At 39.6% G+C, this 27,355-nt stretch overlaps 1 protein-coding gene across 1 annotated transcript in view; it reads left to right on the forward strand.

Moving 5' to 3' along the window:
- Positions 1-27,355, forward strand: part of KIAA1109 (KIAA1109 ortholog) — a 242,219-nt gene that overhangs the window by 166,221 nt on the left and 48,643 nt on the right. The window contains exons 51-63 of the mRNA XM_019533955.1: positions 3,344-3,588; positions 5,633-5,738; positions 9,552-9,649; positions 10,054-10,239; positions 10,887-11,055; positions 12,454-12,665; positions 14,480-14,678; positions 15,425-15,484; positions 19,049-19,275; positions 20,240-20,370; positions 22,518-22,641; positions 23,948-24,057; positions 26,324-26,414. Coding sequence (XP_019389500.1) covers positions 3,344-3,588; positions 5,633-5,738; positions 9,552-9,649; positions 10,054-10,239; positions 10,887-11,055; positions 12,454-12,665; positions 14,480-14,678; positions 15,425-15,484; positions 19,049-19,275; positions 20,240-20,370; positions 22,518-22,641; positions 23,948-24,057; positions 26,324-26,414 — 1,958 coding nt within the window. The remainder of the gene's footprint in view (positions 1-3,343; positions 3,589-5,632; positions 5,739-9,551; positions 9,650-10,053; positions 10,240-10,886; positions 11,056-12,453; positions 12,666-14,479; positions 14,679-15,424; positions 15,485-19,048; positions 19,276-20,239; positions 20,371-22,517; positions 22,642-23,947; positions 24,058-26,323; positions 26,415-27,355) is intronic.

Raw genomic sequence — 27,355 nt, forward strand, 5'->3', positions numbered from 1 at the left:
TCAGACTAGACATCAGAAGGCGCTACTTCACTGTCAGGGCGGCTAGGATCTGGAACCAACTTCCAAGTGAAGTGGTGCTGGCTCCTACCCTGGGGGTCTTTAAGAGGAGGCTAGACAAACACCTTGCTGGGGTCGTTTGACCCTAGTACATTTTCCTGCCATGGCAGGGGGTCGGACTAGATGATCTGCTCAGTTCCCTTCCAACCCTACCAACTATGAAACTGAGATGAATGAGATCTTTTAAGTATATAGCAATGCTCTAGGCTATCAAAGTGCAATTCAAGCAGTTGGGCGTGAGTTCTAGAGCAGACATCATCTGGATTATTCTGAGAATTGCAGTCCATTGGATTGCTTTTAAAGTCTACTTGTAAGTGTTTGAACTGTATAGGATATTCAGATCAGGGCCTGTCCTTTGCTATTTTCCACTCCTAGCATAACCACTGCCTTTGTACCACCTCCGTTTTCTATTAGAGTTCCATTTTTTAAATGTTGCCGTTGAGTTTCATTTGAGGTTTTTATTAGCTGGAAGGTTAACATTTTTATTCATGTATTATTAAAAAAAGGGTACCTTGGTAACATGTGGAGCCTAATACAGATTGCGAAGTTAGCTGAAATTGTATTAGCAAAATATTGTGTGAACTGAGTTAAATTTAAATACAGTTGTTTTTTTTTCATTCAGTGCAAGTCTGCTAACTTCTAGAATTGTATTAAAAAAAAAAAAATTTCTAACACAAGTATTCAGGGCCCGCAAAAGGGTTGGTCACCCATGGCTTTAAACCCATAACCCAGGGAAGCTGGTTGCTGCAAAATCAAACCGTCTTTAAGATGACGTTGTAGTAGTTCAGCTTTTACACACTTTTCACATAAGATGCTAGTTGTAGTTCCTTATTAGATGAACTTCAAGGTCTTGGTGCTACCTCATTTTTACAGAATTCTGTTTGGTAGCGAGAACCCAAGGACAGACTGTCCGAGCCCCCAAGGCCTGGAATGGCCTGCCACCAGAGGTGGTTCAAGCATCTACTTTGAATGCCTTCAAGAGAAACCTGGATGTTTTTCTTGCTGGGATCCTATGACCCCAGCTGACTTTCTGCCCCTGGGGCAGGGGGCTGAACTCGATGATCTTCCGAGGTCCCTTCCAGCCCTAATGTCTATGAAATCTATGAAATATACCAGGTTGGGTATAATTTTCATTCCTCTCCTTGATGAAGACTATAAATGTGGGAATGGTAGCTTTATGTAGTTAAACCCATCAGTTTTGCTTCTTTTGGTGGTCCTGTGTGTTCTTCAAAAATTTCACAGTGCGAATCTTGATAGATAATATATTTATAATCTACTGCAAACAGATGTACCCAATCATTGCCTTTCCAACTAAAAGCTGTCACACTCTAGGTACAATGCCACCAAAACAGGATGGAGGCCAAGCCATTCTAATGACTTGATGTGCGATTCCTACAGCTGCTTCAGAAAGTTAAACCATGCAGGTTTTTCTTCAGACCTTTTAAATTTCATCCCAGTCTTCTTTCCCTGCGTCTGAAAGCATGGAAGAAGATTATGTTAGATTAGGTAAAATTATGCCCATTGCAGGTTCAGTCCATTTTATTCTGTACAGTGAAGGAGCATACAAGAAGGACTTCTAAATGAAAAATACCGTTTGAAATTCTAGCCTTGTTTGTTTCTCCACCTTTCTATTAAAAGTGACCTTTCTTACATCTATATTATCCACTAGCCAGGTACAGGGACTGGAAAGTCTTAAATGAGCTCCTCTATGTACTGTAGTCCACAATGGCAAAGTTCCCTTAATCCACACCCAAAACTTGTTGAAATTTCAGAATTTCACATTTTAAAAGTTATCCAGTTTACTGATGTTTTCCCCAAACTTCATTTCAGTTCTCAAGAGACTGCCTTTTGCTCCCTGACAGCTAGAAAAACCTTTAGGGTTTCATTTGCAGAAAACAAAACACTTCAGATGATCCCCTAGATTATCACCTTTAGAGAAAATGAAAGGCAGTATGTGCAAAGGCTCTTAGAGCAGATTTCTGGTTGTATCCATCTGTATCATAATCTCTGTAACACCTCAGGCTGCTTGTTGATATTTACAGCCTATTTGACAAGAGCCTGTGCAGGCTTTAGTGGCCTCCCTTGGAAATTCTTCTGTCATTGATTATAAGTAGGGAAATAAGAGTAGGACTTTATTCATGTTTTTGCAGTAAGATTTATAATAAGGTTCTTAGGACCCAGCTTCTTAGTATTCTGCTGAATATACTGGAGTATCCGCATGGACAAACACTTAAAAATTACTCAGTTGTTCAGTAACTTGAATTCCTTGATGTGCTTTACATGTGAGCCTTCTGCTGCCTGCCTGTCTTCCTTACTTGGATTAATATGTAGTTTTTATTTGAATCCATGGTAGAGAAGAAACTAGAACAGCACTACTCTATATACCTTTAATTTGGTGTATGAGCATATCTCCGGTGAATCCACTGGCGAAACAGCAAGATCTCTTTTCTAAAGCACATGAAGTACATGTGTTACCCATAGCAAAACGGGTACTGTGACAACTCATCTCACAGAACTCGTTACTGAACTGATGAGTAATTTTCTTTCCAAAGTGTTGTCAGGAAGGATCCTGTGACCCTACCCTTCATCTCTGAGTCATCAGCTACCATGATCTTTGAACTGGAGAACTTGGGAAGGGTTATAACTGCTTTATCCTTTCTGCCCTTGCATAGGATGAGGAGTAGGATGCACGGCACATACACATCTCCTAGCACTACTGCTCAAAATATTTTGGTCTTGCATACTTGAAACACAAGTACACTTACAGTAGGATGCATATGGTTAACACTGGAGTACTACTGTGCTTGTAGGCTGTTTGCCTTTCGTGTTTGTTTAGATGGGAAGTTGTTTTGGAGCAAGGACTGTCTGCTCAATTTGTGCATAGCTTACCGTCAAAGATGAACAGGTATGCCCTGGCATAGATGCTCTCTTTCATACAAATGTGTAGGTCTTGGTGACTGATTATTTGAAACTGTTATAGGTAGATAAAGTAGCCTCAAGTATTTTTTCACAAGATCTTAGGTACAGATGTAGAGTTTAGTTATTTGTTTGCTTATGTTATATAAGTGTATACTTTCAAATATTTGTTTTCTTTTAAAATTAGTCATATTGGAACCCCAGGAAATTCAGAATTCATGAATGAATATTTGTTTTAATGGCCCTTTAGGTAGGTGCGTTCAACTGTAACACCAGCATGGTGTTTTTGTTCCTGAAATTATCATACATTTTAATTTGGGATGTCTCTTGTCTCTAGATCCATTCACACTTTTGCTTTCTATCTTGACAGGTGCACAAACAAGGTTTACATTTGAACTTCCAAATCACAGATTACGCTTCACTTCAAAAGTTTCTGCCACGGATATGTCTACCATTCCTCCTTCAGCAAGCCTTAACCTTCCTCCTGTCATTATGTCAGGCAAATACATCATGGAAGAACATGACACCTATTCAGATCACATATGGAGCATAGACGAGCTACCTACTAAGCAGGGCTACTATCTACAAGGGAACTATTTACGCTGTGTGGCCGAGGTAGGCATCCAAGTGGCCAGTTTTTTTATAATTTGCTCTGTTAAAAAATGTGATGTTATTTATACATACAGGTTTGATATACTCATTTTTTAATGCCACCTAAAATATAGCACTTAATTTAAGTTGAACCAAATGTATTGTCATTCTTTGTTGCATATGGTATTAGTTAAAGATCAGTTGACATGTCATGGTAAATCCTAGAGGTAATTTCATCTTGAAACCGCTCTGAACATTATATTGTGTATATAAATAGACTAGAAAGGGAAGATCTAGTATAGCGTAAACATTTTGGAAACATTGCTTGTACCAGTCAAAGGCTGTAAAGAGAGCTGGGAATCTCCTTTTCCTGAGGGGGGTATAAAGTATCTTATCTCTAACACTGCAGTCAAGTTTGAGCTTTCTGATGTCCTGCACAGTCTACTGCTGCTATTTGTGGATTTTTCTTTCGGCTATAAGACAGACCTTCCTAGAGAACCTTGTTGTGTAATGTGTTCTAAACTGTGATAAAGGGGTTTTTTGATTAGTAACAAACATTATTTTAAGGGAAACCAGTTCAAGTTTCCCTCGCTTTATGCGGGTTCTGTATTTGTGAATTCACTCTTATGCGATGGCCCTTTTTATACCACAAATTTGTTATATGTGAGCAAATTCACTGTTATGCAGTTGGTGTGGTGGAAGCCTGCAGTCAGGTGCTTTGTGGGATGCACTGTGGGAGTTGATATAGCCTCCTGTGTGGATCTGTGCTCCTCGCTTGTCTGCAACATGTGTTTCTGTAGTTGTCATCCCAGTCCCCTGTGCTTGTGTGTAGTGTCTGCTGTTGGTGAGTACCAAAACTGTCTTGTAAAAATGGGTCTGGGGTAAATACAGTTGAGGTCTTGGAACGCATCCCTATTTGTTACATTGTAAAGTGGGTTCCCTTTATGCAAATTTGAGTTATGTGCTGTTTTCCAGGAACGTACGTACAGCATAAAGCAAGGGAAATCTGTATTCGGAAATATTCGTATTTAATACTTTTTTTTTTTTTTTTTTTACCAAGCTTGGAAAAAAACAAAAAAGTGTGAAGAACATAAAGCAAGGCATCTGTTCTTGGGGATATAATTAGAGATCAAAGTTAGCTAAGCTTACTAGATGCTGCGTGTACCAATTGTGGTTTTACTTCTCTAGTTCCCAGGTGGTTAGGTAGTGGTCTTTTTAGAGTCAATAAACCTGACTTTTTCTGTTAGTTAGTTATTTTCTGGTACTAAAGCAATTCACCCATTTTGCTTGTGCCTCAGGTAAGCCTGTGTACAGTTGGTTAAATTACGCTTAATAGTTTCATGCTACAAACAACTGAATCTTCTTTAGAGATTTGATGTAAACTATTTGAAACTCACACTTTGTATTCCTACAATAATAGTCCAAATAGTGCACCTTTCCCCATATTTATTGGTAGGGACCTTCTTAATTCAAGGTTTTGTGTATTTTTGGAAGCTGTGACATTTGAGATTATCCACAAAATCAGCGAAATCAAGAACCCCCCCCAACCCAAACCAGTGAGAGCCAGCAGTCATCACAGCTGGGAGGGGAAGGTGCTGGCTGGTGGGGTGGCATGAAGGGAAGATGGTGGCTGTCCCCTCGTTGTCCTCCCACCACCAGGACCTTTTATGCCAAGAGGCAGAGTGGCACAAACGGCAGCCAGCTATCAAGATGGCAACTGTCCCGTCATCCCGCCTCCCTGTCAGGGGCTCTCCATCAATCAGTGCTGAGGGGCTGCCACAAAATGCCTGAAAAATCAGCTCTGTATGCTCCAAGCGGGCCATGGAAAAACCCTTTGTCTCGCCACAATTTAAGTAGGCCTCTAATTTATTGACACTTAACACCACCACCACCAAAAAAAAAGAAATACTTACATACAGAAAAGTCGCAATTTAAAAGTCAGCTTTCTTGAATGGTAACTATATTATTGTTATCCTGCCAAAAAAAAGCAAAGAACATTGCACTTACAAATAGATATGATAGTTATGTGTTTTAAAAACCCTATACAAACAACTTTCTTTTCTGACAGGTTGGCTCCTTTGAACACAATCTCACAACTGACCTTCTAAATCACTTAGTATTTGTCCAGAAAGTGTTCATGAAGGAAGTTAATGAAGTCATACAGAAGGTTTCAGGTAAGGTAAAAATACCTGAGGGTTTGCCTAAAAATTATGCCTTTTCTTGATGGTTAGGTAACTTGTGCCTATGGTACTAAATATACACTCCAGCTGTACCATGTATAAGGTAATTGGGTCACAGAAAATATCACTGATTTCTGGTTCCACCGTTACACCCAAGTACAGCTAAGGCCAGCAACAAAAGACCTTGTATTAGGTGGTACAGAAGCATTGGTGACATTTTGAGTGCCATCTTTAGAAGCAGAATAGGGGTTAGGGTGCTCTGGGGATTTGGATGGTAACAGTTCTGGTACAGGTCTGATGGATGTCGCTGGCCAGATGGCTTCTTTCTCTTGCTTGTAAAATGGGTCTTATAATATTGTTTGGTTCTGAAGAGTGTATTGAACTTTTCTTGTGAAAAGTGTCATAGAAGTGCCTAGTATTATTGTTTTGGGGTTTTTGGTTGCAGCTGTGTTTGTCTATGTTCATAGGCAGGCAACATTTTTTGGGGTAGATGCGATATCATTTATTAGACCAAGTGAGTAGTTGGAAAAAAGTTCTTGGCAAGCTTTGGGGTGCAATCACCCTTCTTCAGGCATAGGAAGTCTCTCCAAGGAACAAGAGAAGCTAAAAGTGTGACAGGATGTCAGTGAGAATGTAAATAGGTAAATATTAGGAAAACAAATGTAAAGCAGGGAAGGGATGCGGGAGGGGGGAAGCCAATGACGAGTAAGGGAGACACTACAGTGGTAGTAACTGAAAGTAGAAAAGAGGTTGTCTATGAAAAAGGAAATATCTTATTTTTACTTATGTTCTCACTGACATCCTGTCACACTTCTAGCTTCTCTCATTTCCTGGAGAGACTTCCTATGCCTGAAGAAGGGTGATTGCACCCAAAAGCTTGCCAAGAACTTTTTTCCAACTACTCAGTTGGTCTACTAAAAGATCTACTCAAAAAACCTTGCCTGCCTTATAGTATTGTCCTTATTCTTGATATCAAGATTTATTTTATTTTATTTTCTCCTGGGTTGTTGGATCTTTTGTGCTCTTTCAATCACAGTTGAGAGAGATGTGCCAGGGTGTTTCCTATTCTTTCAATTATTTGATGGTCATTTGGTCACCTGATTAGTTTGCCTCTTTATAGAAGTTTACAAAAGAAAAATAGTTTTCTCCTCAGAAAGGTGATTGAGTATTGCTGCAAACCAGTGTAGGCTGTATTTGGTCAGGGTAGACTGGGAAAAAACCCGTCCCTGTTGTGTTGTAGTAGAGGGGTTGGCAACAATAGTTTTAGCACAGTTTTTGTTCTCCTTGAAAAAATGTTTGTTAAACTGTTTTTTTGAGTTACAAAATCACATAAAAACACTTCCTCAGCTGATGTAAACTGGCTCCACTAATGATCTTTACCCAGTCGAGTTTACGTCAGTTGAAGATCTCATCTATCGTTGAAAATAGAAAACAGAAGCAAAATGTGAATGCAGCTATACCGTGTTACTGATCATCTTAGCAGCGTTTCAGTTTGCGGTAGAAAGCTTGGCCCAAAAGCTGCAGGAAATGATGTTAAACTTCAATTCTTGCCCTGATATAAATGAATGAGAACTGAGCATCTGTTCTGCTGAGCGTCGGTGTGTGTCAGGTGGATTAATATTGGTTATAAGTAGCTACAGGTAGTAATAGTTATAGATAGTAAGTCTTTTTAGGAAATTACAAAATTTTTAAAAAGCAAGTGCATTAACTCCAATAATAACTATACAATGAGTTAAGAGGTGATATGAATTAAAAGATTACAAAAAATAAAACCAAACAAAATGGTAAAATTTATGGCTAAAATGGTAGTGGGTGAAAAAACTAAGACATGAGAATTGCACCAGAAATAGGAAAAAGGAGAAATAAATAAATAAATAAAATTTAATCCCTTTGTGAAAAAACTGGAGTCAAGATGAAGCAAAAATAAAATAATCAGGAGAATAAGAAATATTAACCTCCATAAAATAGGTGTGTAGAGGAGGATGTGAGAGAAAATACTTCAACAAAATGAGGGGAAAAAAAAGAAAAAAGTCCAAAGTAATTAAGATAGCTGATTTTATTTGCCTTGTTTAATTTAGTTCAGCTTTTTATTTAAAAAAAAGATTGAAGAAAGTATGGAAATGTACTCTTATGCCGAAAACAGACATTTAAAAGTGGAGAGACCACAAACAAAGAATAAATAGAAAAAGGTAACCAAATATCTGACAGCTAAATATATATAAATCTACAGGTCCGGATGAGATGAACTCAGGAGACTTAAAAGATCTAGTGGAGGAAATCTCTGAATCTCTGAAAAGCAATAAATCATACGAGTCAGGAGAGGTTCCAGATGACAGGAAAAAAGTGGTACCAATATTTAAGAAGGGTAGGAAAGAAGCAGCAAAATTTATTAGCCTGATGTTTAATCCAGGCAACCATTCATGTGTAGTAGTATAAGAATACTTGGAAAAAAAAGAGCTTTAATATTTGTCATTTCTCTATGAAATTTTGATAGAATAGTTTAGAATATTAAATTGAAAAAGATTTAAGTTCATTGGAATAATTTCTTTCACTAGAGTTGAATCTCCTCTCACTTCAGCTATACAGTCCATTACAAAGTTGCTTGTTCACTTTTTTAGACTCTAGAAGTAGCCACTATTTCTTGATATTTATAACTATTAATGTTTGTCTATATTGTGGCAAATCTGCAAACACGTGTGCATAGAATGGGGCCACATTGTGCTAGACACTGAACACAAAGGAGTGCCCTGCCATCAAACTAATTTAAGCAAATAACGACTATAATAAAATAGTAAGAATTGGAAACTCCTCGATGAACCCAGAATAAATAACTAAGAATCACATCTCCAACTTTCAAAACTGATCTGAACACTTCAGATGTCCATTTTGAGACTCTTGTTGCTTTCAATAATTATCTAGGGCAGGGCTGCTCAACCTCTGGCCTGCGGGCCAAATGCAGCAGGACATCTGGCTTGTGGAGTTCTCCATGGGTCAGAAAATTTGGTGGGGTGGGAGCAGTGGCAAGTAATACTGCCACTCCTCCCCCACTGCCAAATTCCCAAGGCCTGGGTGGCTGGACTGGGGCAAAGTCATACCCTATCCCAACCCCTGAACAGCCAGACTTGATTTGGGCCATGCTGCTTCCCCCTGTGCAGTCCAATTGGGGCTGCACACACATGGACATGGACAGGCCATTCCTCACTGACCCAAGTGCCAGATCTAGCCTTTTGGCTGGATCTAATCCATGGACAGACTGAGTACCATCCATCTTGCCCAAGGTGGGGAAAGACATGGGCACCACTGATCTAGGGAAAAGTACTGATTTAATGAACTAGTTTGCCAGAGTCCCAAAATTGGAAAGATAGGAAGTATTCAGTACAGCAGAGCCAAATGAAGGGTGCTTCATTTAGTAAGAAAAGTTTGGCTGCTAACAAATGCAGAACCTTGCATGTAGTGAAAGAGAAATACTGTTCATTGTAGGATGGAGGTGGGAAACATCAAACAAGGCAAAGGAAATACCTGCCACTTGGGGGAGGGTGGGCTAAACAAGCGCTGTGTTCATCTGTGGTATGAGGTTACTATGTATACAACTCATTTCTATAACAAGCTGAGGAGACATGCAAATTAGTTCTTATTCTCTTCAATTTTTCTTATTTATGTTGATTATAGCTTTTCACTTCAGAACATACTTTTCTGTGAAAGCAGGCTAACTTGAGAGATTAGCACAAGACAGACTTTATTTCTATGTTATGCAAAAAATGTTGTATCTGTTAAAACTTTGAAAATATAGTTATTTAACATGTACAGGAGGGGAGCAGCCAATTCCTCTTTGGAATGAACATGATGGCACAACGGATGGAGAGAAACCTAAAATTCTCCTGTATTCTTTGAGCCTACACTTTAAGGTAATTTTATTACTAAAAAACTGCTCAGGTTGATAATGATTCCATATTTTTAAATGACAGTTAACATGGCAGTATGGTAGAACCTAGGGTAACAGAATTTTTCTGGAGTGGTCACAAATGAAGGGTTGGGTAGCCTTGTTCTGCAGCTTTAAGTTCTCCTAAGATTATCATTAATATGGTCTATTATCAAGCAAGTAGAGGGTTTTCTGTTAATTTATTAAGGAAAGACAAGGAAGAAATCTGTCAGATACTTACAATCCTTTTAAAAGTCCAAATAATAAAACCACAGTGGAAAAATTATTATTGCTTTTCTTTTTGTTTTTCTTCCTTTTCCCATCACTCCTCATAATATTTTTTTTTTTGAAGCAGATTCAGAATAATTTTATTTTGTCATTGTTTGCCAGGGAATTCAAGTGACAGCCACAACTCCATCGATGAGGGCTGTGAGATTTGAAACTGGATTGATAGAACTGGAGCTGTCCAACAGACTACAAACCAAAGCAATGCCAGGAAGTACCAGCTATCTGAAACTGTTTGGTAAATGCCAAGTGGATTTAAACCTGGCATTAGGACAAATTGTTAAACATCAGGTTAGTTTATAGCAGCTTTACATAAGTAAGTTTAGCCTAGCAGTGATATTATTTGTTGTAACAAAGTCTAAGTATTATTTTACTGTGAAACAAAACCAAAAAAATTGTTCTAATCTTATTTTGCTGGACAATCAAAATCACTTGAAGTTTACCATCAGAGTAGGTTCGGCACGTATTTTTATGTAGAAGTGAATTGACTTTTTCATCAAAAAAATCTCATTTAAAATTAGTATTAAAATTGGCTTTTAAGACAAAGGAGTAACATTTACTGTGAAGTGCTAGATCTAAACTTTGATCTAGTTTGTCTTAATTTGGTAATTGCATGTCCTGGATTTTTAAATCAATTTGTCACCTTGAAGTACCTTTTAATTGTATGAGTCTTGCAGTAGTTTGGATAATCAACTTGTTAAATTTGAATGTACTCTCATTGAGGATTTGCATATAATTATGTTGTCTAATATTCTATGAATAACCTGGGAGAACAAAGTTTAGGTTGGTGTTTAGGAGGGAATTAAACTTTTTAAAGAATATTGGATGGTATGGAGAGGGGAAAAAAGGGGCAGACTGTCTTCTTTGTTTGGCAGCAGAGTTCATATTATATTTATTTTGTCTGTCAATATTTCACTGTATTTTTTTAATGTTTTAAGGTGTATGAAGAAGCTGGTTCTGACTTCCATCAAGTTGCTTACTTTAAGACAAGAATAGGATTAAGAAATGCTCTCCGAGAGGAAATCAGTGGTTCATCAGATAGGGAGGCAGTGCTTATTACTTTGAACAGGCCAATTGTTTTTGCCCAGCCTGTGGCCTTTGACAGAGGTACTGCTGGGTTTTGTGTTTCTATTTCTATTTTAGAGAGAGGGAGGGAGGGAGAGAATTACTGCAAATCTATTTTGCTACTCCAATTAAACCTGTTTCCTCTTTCTGAAAACAAGATGCTTAATTTATTTGCAACTTGAGAGAAACTAAAACAGTAAGTATAACAGGTTACTTTTCAAAATGTGGGTAGGAATTTCATTGTATGTTAGCAGGTTAATAGTATTAAGAGCAAAACCAACACAAACCAGACCAAAACAAGAAACATATTGCTGGGTTGACTACCTTTCAAGTAGGTTTGAGGAAATTGGGAATATGAGCATTTAACTACGTAAGAGTTTTAACTTAAATTATAAATGGTGGGGACAAGACTTTGTTCTGTTCCTTGCAGCATAAACATAGTGTCTACTTTCAGGAAAGACTGTATTTTCTTGCATATAATCATCTTTCCTCCCTCCCCCCAAAACCAGCTGGGGAAGATTGGGATGTGCATTATATGAGAGTAAAAGGGTTCCCTGAGCATCTGGAAATTTGGTGGCCAGGAGAGGAAGGGGACACAGAGCAGTAGCAGCATTAATTTCTGTGGCTCTGAGAGCCATGACAAGTAATTCTGGCACTGCTTCCTCCCCACCAACCCACCACTTCCATCTCTGGATTGAGCTGGTATATTGGGTTGGTCCATAGCCAGAGTACTGGGTCTGACCTAGCATATGGCCTCAGACACAGTATGCTGGGACTGGCCCTGCAGGTTGGCTCTGGAGCCTTGTGCTGGGTCAAACCCAGTGCATCAAGTATGGGACCATACACTGGCTTGGGGGTCATGCACTGAGTCAGACCCACCACGTGGCTTCAAAGCCAGTTCAGGGTACTGGATTTGGTGTGTAGCCCCAGCACTGGTGAACAGCATCAGGCTCTACTGTCTGTGTGATGGATCAGGCTGTCTGCATGGCCTGAGCATTGGTGTGCCAGATTGGGCCCCAGTGTCAGTGTCCAGGATTGGGCTTGTTGCACAGCCTGATCAGTGGCAGGCTAGATCAGGCCCCAGTGCCAGCACACAGGAGCAGGCCTTGCTGTGTGGTCTCAGTGCTGACATGCCAGTGTTCAGGGTCAGGATCATGCATGGCTCGCAGCCCCAAAGCATGATCCCCAGCTCCAAAACCGCAGGCCTCAGTTACTTAAGTAAGGTTTAAAATAGTATGTGTGTTTATATTTGGGAATGTCTTCTGTGTGAGAAAATATGGTAAGTTTATGGGGATATCTGTGAATGTATACACATACATTTATGTATATAAGTGTACATCCACAATATTTAATGCAGGTAAAGCAAAAAACAAAAAAAACAAAACTTCAGCAAATTGAAACTAACAACATGGTTCAACAATTTTATTTCCTTTCCCAAAGCTGTGCTGTTTTGGCTGAATTACAAGGCTGCCTATGACAACTGGAACGAACAGAGAATGGCTTTGCATAAGGATATTCATATGGCTACAAAAGAAGTGGTAGATATGTTACCTGGAATCCAGCAAACATCTGCTCAAGCTTTTGGGACTCTTTTCCTTCAGCTAACTGTGAATGATTTGGGAATTTGTCTTCCCATCACAAACACACCACAGGTATTAATTTTACCTGTTTTGTATCAAGGCTTTCATTAGAGGGTCTTGCCACGAGTTAATAAATAGATGAGAATCAAGTATAAGTAAACAATTTACATAGAAAGCTGGCTAAAGTGTAAAGTGTGATATGATAGCAAGTTATTTCAAGTTCTTCTGAAAGGAGGTGATGGGAGTGATTTGCAAGCTGCGGCTCAGGTTTGGGCTTTACAGCTTCCTCATCAAGGAAGGTATCAGCTGCTCCTAAGACTGTACCTCCATAGCCGAGGTAGATTGCTTTACCGAGTGGAAAAGATTTTTTTTTTTGCATGCCTCCCTTGTGTTTCTTGGCCTGCATTTGTCATGTTCCTCAAAGGTCATTCTTGCTCTCGCGCTCTCTCTATATATCTATATAGACGTATGTTTGTGTGTATGTATAGGTACATATATGTATATGTGTTTCTCCTAGTTTAGGAGTTCCCTGACTCCATGGGACCTCCAAGTGCATTTCTCTTCTGAGTCCTTGGTGATAACATGAGTTTCATGAGACATACCTCCTAGTAGCTATAACGTGCCGCTCAGATGGTAGGAAAAATTCAGGCAGTCCTGGCCGGTTTACTTTACACAAGAGTTCCATAAAGAGAATGTAACTTGTAAGCTTCAACTTATATTCAGGAGTTTTTTGGTATTTCATATTCACTTACTAGCTTCCATTTAGAAAACTAGGATCTACATCCTGAAGGCAATGGTGGTGATTATCATTATATTTTGAGTAGGACAAACCCTTTCAGGAATATGTGTGGAATTTTTTAATGGTCAGGCCATATCTTGGGACTAACTATTTCACTGTAGTGTCATCAAGGCTTATAAAAGAATTTTGGGGGCCTGGTTCCTCTTGGTAGGAGGCGGCCCCCACCTCTCATTTTGGAAATAGTGACTAAAGGAATTCTACTTAAATTCTAAGCAGGATTCATAAGTTTGGAAATAAATGTATAGAGATGATATTTTTCTGCTTTGTATGTACACATGCTGCTTCCAATTATTATCTTACTCATTATATCTTAACTTGAATTAAAAATAATTTTGGGGGATCCCAGGTTTGGGGGCCTGGCACAACTGTATCCCTCTCCTGTCTTTATCAGGGGTGACCACCAGTATCAGGGGGAACATTTATTCACCAGAGTGCCCCAAGGGTTGATGAGGTCAAACAGTTATAAACTACTGCAAGACCATTTCAGGCTGGACATAAGGAAGAATTTCTTTACTGTCCGTGCCCCCAAGGTCTGGAACAGCCTGCCATCGGAGGTGGTTCAAGCACCTACATTGAACACCTTCAAGAGCAAATTGGATGCTTATCTTGCTGGGATCCTATGACCCCAGCTGACTTCCTGCCCTTTGGGCGGGGGGGCTGGACTTGATCATCTTCGGGGTCCCTTCCAGTCCTAATGTCTATGAAATCTATGAAATCTTCTCTCCCATAAGCCTCAAGTATCTGCTTTCAAGCCTATGCATATTTCAGCGTCAGTGTTAACTATGTCATAGTGATGATTTTAATAGTGGTTAGGAAGTAATAAATTAATAGTTAATAGTTGCTGACAACTGTAAAGGCTTCATTGACTGAAAAGGACAGGGTCCAAGATGTATGCATGGACTTGACGCTTCTGAAACTTTCTGTATTACACTCTCTATATTACTAGCAAAATAGAGAAGGATGTAAGAAAGGTATGAACCTGTTAACTGAAAAATCCTGTAGAGAACCATTTTGAGTCTGCAGCTACCAGTAAATTACTTTTTCTGTACAATTCATTTATTTCTTTTTTCTTTTCTTTTTTTTACAGTCTAACCACACTGCAGATCTTGACACTGGGTCTGCTCTAGTCCTGACCATTGAAAGCACATTAATCACTGCCTGCTCTTCAGAGTCTCTTGTTAGCAAAGGGCATTTTAAAAACTTCTGTATCCGTTTTGCTGATGGGTTTGAGACAAGTTGGGATGACTGGAAACCAGAAATAAGAGGGGATCTAGTCATGAATGCTTGTAAGTGTTTCTAATTTTGTCTTGGGCACTAGAGGCAGGGGAACACATATCTATAGTCCTCTCTAATCTTTCCTAGGCTTTGGAGAACTATTGAAGATTCACAAAGAGACTGTGAAAGAGATGATTGCATTTTGAAACTCTAATACAGCATTATGTGGATTGGATCCCTTTCTGTACCTGATAGACTTTTAGTACCCTTTAAACTTCAGACTTCCTTTTTCCAAGAATAGCATTTCAGTATACAGAATATAGTATTTTCTCTTCAGTACCCCCTCTCTTGACCACATCAGGAGAGTTTATTTTATTTTTTTATGGTTTGTCGTCATCATCACCATGACAATCAGATCAGTGTTCTATTGAAAGTCTAAAATGACTCAATGCATTAAAAGACTTAAATATATTTATTAAATAATATTTGTAACAAGTTGCTGTCTTAAAGCTTTCCAGTTCTGCAATTAAATATGATGTCTTTTTATTGGTAGTCTAAAGAAAATTTCTTAGTGCATACTCTTTGAATATCAATCTGTTTCAGTTTACAAAATTATCAAGAAAATGTACAACAGATAGAAATAAAATCACACTCTGATTTGTTATGATGGCAGTGTATATGCATTCATGCACTTTTTTTTTAAATGTGTGTTTAAAAGAGTGCATGCACTCAACTGTAGGACAAATGGATCAGTAGAATTTTGCAAATCTGATATGAAACATCTGTCTAGCCAGTGCATATTTTACTTTGTATATAGGTGTTGTGCCAGATGGTACTTATGAAGTATGTTCTAGAACAACAGGACAAGCTGCAGCAGGTAAAGTACTTATTTACATTCAGTTTTATGGGAATAAAATATTTGTGAGACTTTGGATAGCTTTGTTTTAATTACTGTAATTGTGTTTTTGGGTTGTGTTTTGTTTTTAATTGCCTCTTTGGGTTGGAGTTGTTTGTTTTTTTTCAAGTTATTATTGGCCATGAGTATCTTTCTCAATCTGTTGTAGCCTAGTCTTAAAGGATTGTAAGAAACCATGCATCACAAGTGTAAAATGCTTGCAAATACAACTTTTAAAGATGCTTTTTTCAGCTGGCTTTAACTATTGCACTGGAATTTTTCCAGAATGTTTTTCTGAAGAAACATATCAATTCCATCCAAACTTCTGACGCTTGCCTATGTGCCAGGTTTCCCCATCAGCTTTGGGCAGTTTAGGGAGCAGACATAATCTCACTAACTGAGCTGGCTTTCCTTGCAATTTGGGTTGGTCCACTTCGCAGCTGACCAGCAGTACAACCAGCCAGTTCCTTTGAATCCCTAGGCAGCCACCTGGCTGCCTCTTCAGACTTCTCTGCTGTCTGGTAGGGCTGTGCAAAACTTTGGTCACTGATTCGATTTGGCGGAGATTCGGACCGATTCGGCAGCCGAATCTCCCAATCCAGATAGAATCAGGAAACCCTTTAATCTGTCCGAATTGAATTGGAACCCTCCGAATGAATTCAGAGAGATTCGATGATTCAGACATAGCTTTTAAATGCTTTTTCTACATACCTCAAGGTACCAGGCGGCTCGTGAGCGCTGAGATGGTGGGGCAGATGGAGCATCCCACGGGAGTGCGGGGTGAGGGTCCCAACACACTTGGCAGCAGACCTGGAAGTGGACCAGAAGCACTTATGGGTCCACTGCAGCGCACGTGGGGGACCCTCCACCTTCACCCCCAGCTCGGCAACTGGTGCCTCCTGGGTCAGTGGGGCACCTGGGGTCCCCCTGCAGCTGATCGCCAAGCCAGAGGGGCACAGGGGGGTCCTCTGCGCGCCCTGCAGCAGACCTGGAAGTGGACTGGAAGTACTTCCGGGTCCACTTACAAGCACGTGGGGAGCCCCACTGTGCTCCTGTGGGATGCTCCATCTGCCCCACCATCTCAGCATTCACAAGCCACATCTGGTACTTCAAGGTACATAGAAAAGAACACTTAAAGCTGTGTCTATGACTGAATTGCTGATTCTCTGAATCAGCATCGAATCTTCAGATTCGGATTTAGTTGAATGGAATTGGGACAGTGATCCAAATCAACAAATTAAATCACTGTCCCCCGAATCGGGCCATATCCAAATTGAATATGGCCTGCTTTGCACACCCCTGCTATCTTGGGATGTGGTTGGCCAGTTCCCTGTGACTTTGGGTGGCTGTTTTCTGAGAAGCCCAGTTCCCTAGGCCTCCTGAACACCTGGGTGAGAGAGACTGGGGAGCCAAGCTGCTGGCAAACTGAACATTTTTCTTGATTCTTGGCATTTTTCTTCTATGCGAAAGGTAGAAGAAAAGAAGTATAGTGGGTCTACCATACTTCAGTACTACAAGCAGATTCTGGATTTCAGAAACAATGCTGAATTTCTGCTGAATGGTACCCATTATTGCTTCTTTAAATGCTAAGCACAAATGGGCTAATCAGCTCTGATGGACAATATAAAATATTTGCCACTGTGTTAGTGGTGCTGATGCTCTAGGAACCTCTAGCTGTCCTGCCCAGGGTCCTATCTCATCAGCTCTTCATGTTATTCAAGCCATGAATAAGCATGTGGATAGAAGAGGAAGTACCAAGTAGGCTATGAGAGAGGAAGGGGAGTAACAAAATGATATGAAATGATGACGCAGGAAGGAATAAAAAAGAAGGTAGGGATAAAGGAAAGTAGACAAATAGAAGGAAGGATTTATACGTAGTGGCATAGGAGAATAGACAAGGTGGGGAGTGTTTGTAGGAGCAAGAGACATTAAGAAAGGGGAAAAAAAAGCCCAAAATAAGATATATTGATGTTATTGAAGAAAACATTGTGTTTTTAGAGTATAGAACATTTTACAAAAATCATTTTAAATGTGAAATAACGTTTTTATAATTTTAATGCCTTATTGTGATATGTAGCTACAGATCCACCATAGTGAATCAGGGTATGTATTTGTGGTAATGACTGAGATTTATAGTTGTATAAGTATGGATCAAAACAGCAGCCTAGGTTCTCCATTCTGATTTTGTTTCTCCCCCCGCCACTCTGCTTCCATAGCCTAACAGGGGCAGTGCAGGGTTCTGCTCACTTCTGGAAAGCCCACTATTTGCTTTGCCTTGTTGGGAGCCATGCAGGCATTGAGAAGCTTCCTGGCCTTTCAAGCTACAGAGCATATGAGAGAACCTTTGAAAATCGGAAGTTTGGCTGTGGTCTTTTAACATAAAGTTATTTTCTTGCTTTGGCTGCTTAATTCAGCAGATGTCTTTTTGTGGAGGAGCTTGCAGCGGCTCTTTTGCCTTAGAATGATAACAGTCAGCTGTAAGCCTTTCAGTAAAGTAATAGTTCATCCTCTGACATCCATTGATTTTAAAAAAAACAAAACAACAACAACAAAACCTAAACTAGCCAACCTCAGTAATAATGGCTGAGCATACTGCATAAAAGATGCTTACAAACCAGAATCATTAGCTTTTTCTGGAAAAAATCAAGGCCAAAAAATCAGCGATTTTATGCTGTAGGTACTTCCTCTTTTAAAAATAAATAAATAAATAAATGTTTCCCTGTATGAAGGATGTAAAATTCTGACTCGCTAATAATTTCACCCATTTTCTAGGCGCAATGAATGATGCAAAAGTACGTACTTCAGGTACACCCTTTTAATTCCCCCCTAATGCATTATACTTTTTTCAAATTTGCAGATGGTTCAGAATCCTTTACTCAGATTCCAATCCTTTGGATTTCACTGTTACTAGAATCCCTTTATTGGTGTAGTGAACCTGGCAGAGAGAGAGAGAAATCTGGAGAAGAGATGACGGCGGGGAGGGGATTTTATACCGGTGTTCAAATACTTGAAGGGTGATTATAGAGAGTAGGGAGATGGGCTTTTCTGTGACCACTAGGGACGGGACTAGGAACAATTGCCTCAAGCTACAGCAAAAGATATTTATGTTGGAAATTAGGAGAATGTTTTGGTTATGAGAATGTTTCAGTGCTTGACCATGATACCCAGAGAAACTGTGGAATCGCTATTCTTGGAAATTTTCAAGAGCAGTTTGGAGAAACATGTGGTTGGGATGGTTTTGTTATGGATGATTTGCCTTGAGCAGGAGGCTGGACGTGGATGACCTTGTGAGGTCCCTTGCAGTTCTGCTTTCCTATGATCCCATTCAGTTTCTTGTTTTCTTCTCATCCATTGGGAAAACTCTTTTATTTTGTTTCATTTATTAGGTTTTTCTAATGTTTGTACATAATTAGCAAAACTTTAATATACATTTAATAAATGTTAACGATATTCAAACTATAGTTCAAAGCTGCAGAAGCAGATATGAAATCCAGTGTCAGAATGAGGGGAGTCAATCAGCTGTATTATTTATGTATTTTGAAATAGAAAGCAGTAGTGCTGGAACCTGGACACTTAATGTGTTATGGAAGATGTGTGGTATTGATGTTCACATGGATCCCAACATTGGGAAAAGACTAAATGCTCTGGGCAACACCCTCACAACACTGACGGGAGAAGAAGATGTTGATGACATTGCTGATCTCAACTCTGTAAACATGGCTGACCTGTCAGATGAGGATGAGGTTGATACCATGTCTCCCACTATACATGCAGTAAGTGGATCAATCAAAATACAGTTCTGAATTAATTTAGCAAAATTAGGCAACCTAATGTAAATATGACAGAGATCCTATTGTTGGGTGATTTGTATGGTAGGGGAAAATACTAGATCAGTTTGCCTTGAACCTATGCATTCAAAACAAGCAAAGCAAACGATTCCTTACTGTAAATTGAGTCGAGTCAGCAGTATCAAAGGTGAAAGTTTTAGGTTAGACTTATAATTCCATATTGAGAGCCTAATTTTCCAAGGTATTCATCATTCACAGATCCTTCAGGCTTTTACTGTTAAACGCTGAAGTACTGATTTAAGTCTTTAACTTTAGGTACCCAGTCTTCAAAATTTTGGCTTTAGTTGCTGTCTCCTAGCAGGCTGGGAAGTGAGTAACATTACAAGCAAATTAGGAAAAAATTATGTTAGTAAAACACAGTTTTTCATGTTAAGTTCTGTTTTAGTCTCATATTAAATATTTTCAGTTCTATTTTGCAAGTACCTGTTACCTGCTCTGGAAAATACCCTAAACTGCTAACATGGATGTTTATTATTTAGAAAGCAGATGAAGGTTCATTATGTGGAGATGTACACAAGCTTACATTTGGGCAGCGGATTGTAAATCACCTGCTGGGTCTGAGCCCCAAACACCATCGTTACTCTGTTCCTGTAGAATATCTGTCGGGGTCAGCGATGTGTGACTCTTCCCAGATAAGCAGTCCACATATGAAAGTGGGCAGGTCTTGTTCATGGGGACATGTATGTAGCTCTTAAAACACATCTTTAAGCAAATAATGGGACTTGGATCACTGGAAAACTACAAATCGGCTGCCTTTTGAACTAAAAACTGATTCTTTGCATGCCATGCTTTGATTTTAAGGTGCAAAATTCATTGCATCTCTGGTTAAAAATAGAGTTTGTGTGGTTTGATATGGACTCTAATGCAATAATACATTTGTTTTAAATAGGAAAGTGTTGATCATCGCCGACAGGGAACATCTAGTAGCCAAGGTGGTGAGCAGCGAGGAAGAAAATTTGTCAAACGTTTGGTAGATATTAGAGAACTCAACGAACAAGCAAAAGTAATTGATGACTTAAAGTAAGTTGGATTTGTCTTGACTTTTTTTTTCCAATAAATATTTCCTGCTTCAATGTGTTGAGAATAACAGACTGAATCTAGGTTTTTGTCTTTCTCTGTTTTTAGTTTCAGTGGAGGAAGGTTTCTGCATTGGTGATCAAGTGCATAAGTGCCCACAAAAATCCTCTGGATATTTTTCTCAATTTCAAGCAGCCCATAATCCCATTGTGTACTTGTGCATCACTGTATCAGTAGCTCCCATATTAACGTCAAGCCATATTTCTGTCACTATTTATTAGGGTTGTGCAAAACAGCTGTTTCAATTCGCTTTCGGATTTGGCCATTTCGGAGGACAGTGATTCGTTTCCGTATTTCAGATCACAGTCCTATTTCGTTTCTGCCGAATCTCCTCTGAATCTGTTTTGAACAGGCTGCAAGGGAAGCTTTGCACAGCCTTACCCAGTCGGGTGGGGCTTGGTGCTGGAGGCTGCAGGGCCCCAGTGGGAGCAGGACTGGGCTGTGCGTGGCTCGTCCGGTGGGGAGGGCCTCTTTCCTTCTGTTAAGGCAAGGGGACCACTGGGCGGATCTGTGATCCCTGTCACTCTGAGTCATGGGGCAGGGAAGCAGTGTAGAGTGGTGAGCAGTCTGCTGGTCCTTGCCATGTGACCGGCTCTGCAGGGAGCAGATATCTGTGCCGGGGTCTCCTTGCCACCGCTGCCTGCCCCATGCAATCCCAGATCTCTGCTCCCTGTAGATCCAGGTTGCGCAGCAGTGACCAGCACTGCCCACATTGTCGGGGCAGTGGTGGTGAGGAGACACCTGGCACGGATCTCTGCTCCCTGCGGAGCAGAATCGTGTAGCAGGGCAGCAGCATACATTTCTGAAACTCCGAATTTTTCCAAAACATTTCTGAAACGTTTCAGATACCTCATTTCATTTCAGAGATGTTTTTGTGCCTTATGTTTTGGTTCAGATTTGGTGTTTCGGGCACCGAAATAGCCCAAAACACCTCTGAAATGAAACGACTGCTGAAATTTTATACAGCCCTATTGTTTACATTACTTCTGTTAGTAAATGTATGATTTTGACTTACTGCAGCTGAAAAGCAGTTTTATTTTAGTAAGATACTGTTCATTGCAGGAGGAACAAACCTCTCAAATCAACTATTTTATAGCTTTTGGATAATAATATAAAATGCAATTCATACACAGTAGCATAATTCAATAAAACAGGAAAAATATTTAAAAATTTATTTGAAAGTGTGGGAAGAATCAAGTATAACTTTGATGTGAAAGCATTAGTTATGTTTAAGTCTAGAGCAGTATTTCTTAAAAGTGAGACAATATGGACTCAGGTAACAAATAAAGGAGAATAGATGTTGCTTATTTGTCCTGAGTGCTGGCAGCAATCAGCTGTAAGCCAGTTGTACGCAAGCTCTTTAAATGTTCACAGCTGATATGTGGCACTAAGTGCTTTGTCCCATGTGAATGTGATGATTTGGTTTTTATACCCTCTTCATGTACTGCAGCATCACAAAACTGTTTTTGTACTAGGATGAGATTTTTCTTTCTGATTTTTATGTTGAAAATCATTTAGACCTTTCTGCCACCTCCTTTTGGGAATAATCCTCCACCCCTGCCTGTCACTGTTTTTTAAGTGGTCTCCCCACCTACTGGGTTGGGTTTTTTTAAGTACAGAAAAAGGATTTTTTTTTTGTTCTTTTTAGGAGCCTTTAGCTTGTATGCGCCAGTAGTTGTTCTGTATCAGATCATCCTCTTCCATCTCTATGAACATCATAACATTGTTTGATATCTTGTTGCATCGTATTTTGCTCCAGTACTCTTAACCTGCTTGCTTAAATACGATGAGTAGTAGACTGCTAAAAATGAAGGGATCTTTTTAAAAAAAAATGACCATATAAACAAAATACTGTACTTGAACAGTTGCATAGTAAAATGACAATGGTCCCTCTGAGCCTATATAGGAAAAGTATGTCACTTTTTTCATGAGCTAGCTGTCACTAACTCATTAAAGAATTGTTTGAACAACTTTCAGAACTGTCATACTGGAAACTATAGATGTGTTGTTGATAAAGAAAACAGTGAAAATATTGTGAAACTTCACTGGTTATCCATTTGGGAAAATTTACTACCCTTATTTGTTTCCAGAAAATTAGGTGCAAGTGAAGGAACCATAAACCAAGAAATTCAGCGCTATCAGCAATTAGAGTCAGTAGCTGTGAATGACATCCGCCGTGATGTTCGTAAAAAACTACGCAGGTCCAGCATGAGGGTAAGTAATTGTAAAACATTTTTCTGCACTTGAAAATTTCTCCACCACCTGCTAAATAAAAACGTATAAATGACAGACAGAAAAATAAAGATAGAAAGAGGGTTAGATATATCAAGTGATGTCCCATTTCTCTTTCTGGGAGAAACTTTTTTTTTTCTCCTGTATCATTGGAGCTGGAAAACCAGAATTTTGGATGTGCCATCTTTTAACTCCTTAATGTTATATTCAAGTTTGCTTGTTTAATTTATTAGATTTATGGTAAAAACAATACCATATTTCAGGATTTATAATCCGTTTTCATGAATCAGAGAGACAGTCCCATAGTCGGGGTCCAGACATGTATAGACATTTGGTTCCCCAGAGACAACTAGCAACAGTGCACCTTGTGCTGCCAGTAGTTGCCCCCAAGGAACACCCATGCTATGCGTACACTGCTGCACTGCAGGTTACCCCAGGTGGAGTAGGTCCCAGCAGCCTTACCTTGGGTTCTGAGGGTCTCTTGGGGCTGCAACAATGAGAAGCTGCTGCACGGAGCCTGGCCAGCAGCAAAGCATGGCTCCAGATGGCCAGGCTCAGGCTTTGGGCAGCACATGCTGCTGGCATGTGCACAGCTCCGCTTTTTTTTTCTCTGCACTTCTCCTACAAAGCACAGAGAACAATGGAACATGCATGCAGTATGTGGCACCACAGATATGTCTGCAGCACCACATACCACATGGCTGCACTCATTTGGACATGGCCACAAAACCCCAAAACAACAGCAAGAGGAAACAGCAAAGCAGAAACCATGTCAAAACGAAACAGTGCCACCACTGACTAATACCTGCAATGTTGCACCAAGCCCTGGTGTGAAACCTGGACAAATAACATTTTCAGTGTTCCTGAAGGGTGTTCTGAACAAAGGTATTATGCTCCATTCTAAAGCAAGGACTTTTCTTGGGAATATTCTGGTGGCAACTCATGCTCCTTTGCTGATTGCAACTGCAGCAGTAGCACACGGAGAGAAGTTGTTTGGCAAAGAGGATCCTGAACTATTCAAAATATCCTGTTTTCCTGACAGCAACATGAAGGCAATGTAAAAGGTGGGCATATACCTCGGCAACAAGTCAAAATGAAAGTAACAGCAAACGCCTGCAAAGGGATGTGTTGAGCTCCTATTTATCAAAGAATTTTTTTCTCCCAAAACTGGCATGTCAGGGTAAAATGCTTTTTTTTTTTTTTTTGGTAAATTATTTTCTACATTGTCACATGCATGTACAAGTTGCAGTATTTATTAGCCTTGACATTTTATTTTGCTTTTGTTTAGGCTGCTTCCCTGAAGGACAAATGGGGTCTGGGCTACAAACCCAGCTATAACCGATCTAAGAGTATTTCAGCCTCAGGAAGACCGCCTCTAAAGAGAATGGACAGAGCAAGGTACAGTGATTTTAGCAAATGACTACATTTGGGATGATGAAATTTTGAACAGAATTAGAATAAGGTATATTTGTAATAAGGGTGGGTGTGCGTGTGTGTGGCTGTGTGTCTTTAAAATATTCATGACAATCTTTTGAAAAGATGGAGTGGGGATTCTTTTATAAATCTCACTTTTTAAAATGTTTTAGATGGGCAAAAGCTAAAATTGTTTTACAAAGAAACTATAGCTTTATAGTGAAACTATAGATACATAGGTTTTTGGTTGTAGCCATGTTGGTTTAAGGACATAGGCAGACAAGACTCCAAGGAATGAAAGAAGCTAAAACTGAGGCCTTGGAGTCTCAGAAGAGCAGAGATTCCCTATGCCTGAAGAAGGGTGACTGCATCCGAAAGCTTGCAAGAACTTTTTTCCAACTACTCAGTTGGTCTAATATAAGATATCACATGCATTCAAAGAACCTTGCCTGAAACTATAGATATGTATTCATTCATATGCTCTCTGATGATGAGTGTCTTTACCTTTTTCAAAAGGTTTGCTTACAAGTTTCTCAATATGGATGGCTCTTAGTGTTCAAATCTGACCTCCGTAACAGAGTTACTAAGGTCCGTAGTTTGCCTTCTAGTCCATATTTAAAGCTGAAAACTCTGTTGTGCTCTCAATCTAAAGCATAGAAGTAAATGTGTGCAGATGGCGTCTTACCAGAAATTGTCAACGAAATTAAGAAGGCTGAAGAAGTGGGTTTTAGCTTGTCTGCCATGTAATCTGGAACTGTCTTGTTCACATATCATTAACAACAGTTTAAGCTTGGATAACCATACTGAGATGATGTACAAGCAGAACGGACTCCATTTCATTCTCTGAAAGCTATACTTGCCTAGCAAAACTACAAGGAGTAAAAGGTAGCACACTTGATAAATAGTAAAATAAGCATGTATGATTTTCAATGTGCTCAAGGAGCAGATCAGTTGAGGAGGAAAAGTTTCACTCCACAGGACCTCTTAGAACCAGATTTCAAAGTTCTGTTCTGGAGGGATTTCTTATAATTCTGAGGATCTTCTCTAGCTGTTAATAACTGCTGTTAGGGAAAGACAAAGTGGTTCAAAATATTGGGTAAATTAAACCTTTAAAAATTGCTAACGGAGCAAAAAACAGATTCTTCAATCTCAGAATTGGAAATGGTTTTAAACAAAATAATTCAAAATAAATTCCTCAGCTGCTTTTCTTGCAAGTTTAAAGCTTCTTCTGATCTAGTTAGCATTGTTGTAGACAGAAACAATGTAGATTTGAACACCAGCTCATCTTACCTCTCCCTTTTTAATAAAATCACCTTCAGGAGATTCAAGATTCTACCAGAAAGATCACTGAACAAATATGGTGTTGTGTAATGTACTCTTTTGTTGGGCCTATCAAATATTTAAGATCTCTCAAAACCCAATGAATTTTTTTTCTATTGGGTTTGAAAAGGCTCAGGGGTGACCTTGTGACAGCCTATAAGTATATAAGAGGTGTGCATCAGGATCTGGGGGAATGTCTGTTCACCAGAGCACTCCACTGGATGACAAGGTCCAGTGGTCACAAATTCCTTCAAAACCATTTTAGGCTGGACATAAGGAAAAACTTCTTTACTGTCCAAGTCCCCAAGGCCTGGAATAGACTCCCTCCAGAGAAGGAGCCAAGTACCTACTCTGGACTCTCTCAAGAAACGTTTGGACTCTTATCTTACTGGGATCCTTTGACCCTAGCTTACTTTCTGCCCCTGGGGCAGGGGCCTGGACTCGATCTTCTGAGGTCCCTTCCAGCACTGATGTCTATGAAACCTATGAAAATGAATAGCAGATTTCCTCTTTAGATAAGATTAGAATATTTTGTCTTTTTACTCGATCACAAAACAACTCAGTCTTCCAGTTTTATTTGCAGTCCTCATCACAAATTGATAACTTCCTGTTACCTGTAATTTTTACCTCTTAGCCCCTGCTGGACAAAACCAGAAAGAGATTTAAATTTTAGAGTAAATTAGCCAACAGCAAACTATTTGCTACATATCATTTTCATCATTTTTTCCCTTGTGTCTTAAATACTTATTTACTGCTCCAGTACCTATTTTTTTTAGAAAATGTTAATCACAAGTTTTTTCATATTTCTTACATCCTTATTCCTTTTTAGCAGTGAGTTTGCAATTTCATGATTCTGTTTGTGGACAAGTACATGATTCCATTAAGTTTAAAACTTCAATAGATGTTTGGGTTTTTTTGGTCCTTCTTTCAGCTCTCGACTAGGAGACAATGAAGAACTCCCAGAAATCCGTGTAGATGCAGCATCTCCTGGACCCAGAGTAACGTTTAACATACAGGACCCTGTAAGATATACCCTATATACTATAATAATTAGTGTGCTTTGCTTTAATGATTAGAACCATGCTGATAAACATCTTAGACATACCTGAGAGAGACTTAAAAATCAAACTGCTTATCAGTCTTAATACTCTGCCTAAAATATTTTCTGTAGACGTTACCATATTTTTTTCACATACAGCCTGCACTTGGTTTTGGAAGGGCAACCTGAAGAAGAGAAAAGATTAGTCCTTTCTGACTGAGGTAGCAGCAGCTAGGGAGCCAAACTTGCTTCCAAGTCTGTTGCTACCTTTTGTGCTGGATGGAGTGCGTGGATCAGATCTGTGGCTACATGCCGAGTCTGAACAGAAGCCCTGACTTCAGTGTCCCAGGTTCAGGGCCACATACTGGTTGGATCTGGTGCAGCAAGTCTGGGGCTGGGCAAACCCAACATGCCAGCTCTAGAGCTACGTGCTGGGCCTGATGTCTTGTAGTGGCCTCGGGGCTATACTGTATGCAGGTGGGCTCTCCATGGGCCTCAGGGCTATACTGTATACAGGTGGGCTCTCCATGGGCCTAGACATTTGGTGGCAGGGGAGCGGTGGCAGTGTTGATTGCAGTGGCTCCCAGAACTTTGGCAGTTAATGCTGTCATCACTCCCCTGCTACTAAATTTTCATAATTTTTCTCACATATAATGCAACCTCACTTCTCACCAGCTGGTTTTGGATTAAAAAATATGGATTGTGAGAGAGAGAATACATCAATAGAAACATTGAAAAATTAAAATATTTTATTTTTTTGTGAGATTTGATTTATATTGTTAAAAGGGTATATACCTTCATGCTATTCAGAAATTGGCATCATGCAAAAAAAGAGGCCTTTTTTGCTACTTTTACCAGAGTTTACAATGGTTGCATGGTAATTTTGTAGGTTGCCGTGCTCACAGTTTTGGCAATTTAAATATC

Source organism: Crocodylus porosus, unplaced genomic scaffold, assembly GCF_001723895.1.
Source record: "Crocodylus porosus isolate Cpor-Errol unplaced genomic scaffold, CroPor_comp1, whole genome shotgun sequence".
Taxonomy (NCBI): Eukaryota; Metazoa; Chordata; order Crocodylia; family Crocodylidae; genus Crocodylus; species Crocodylus porosus.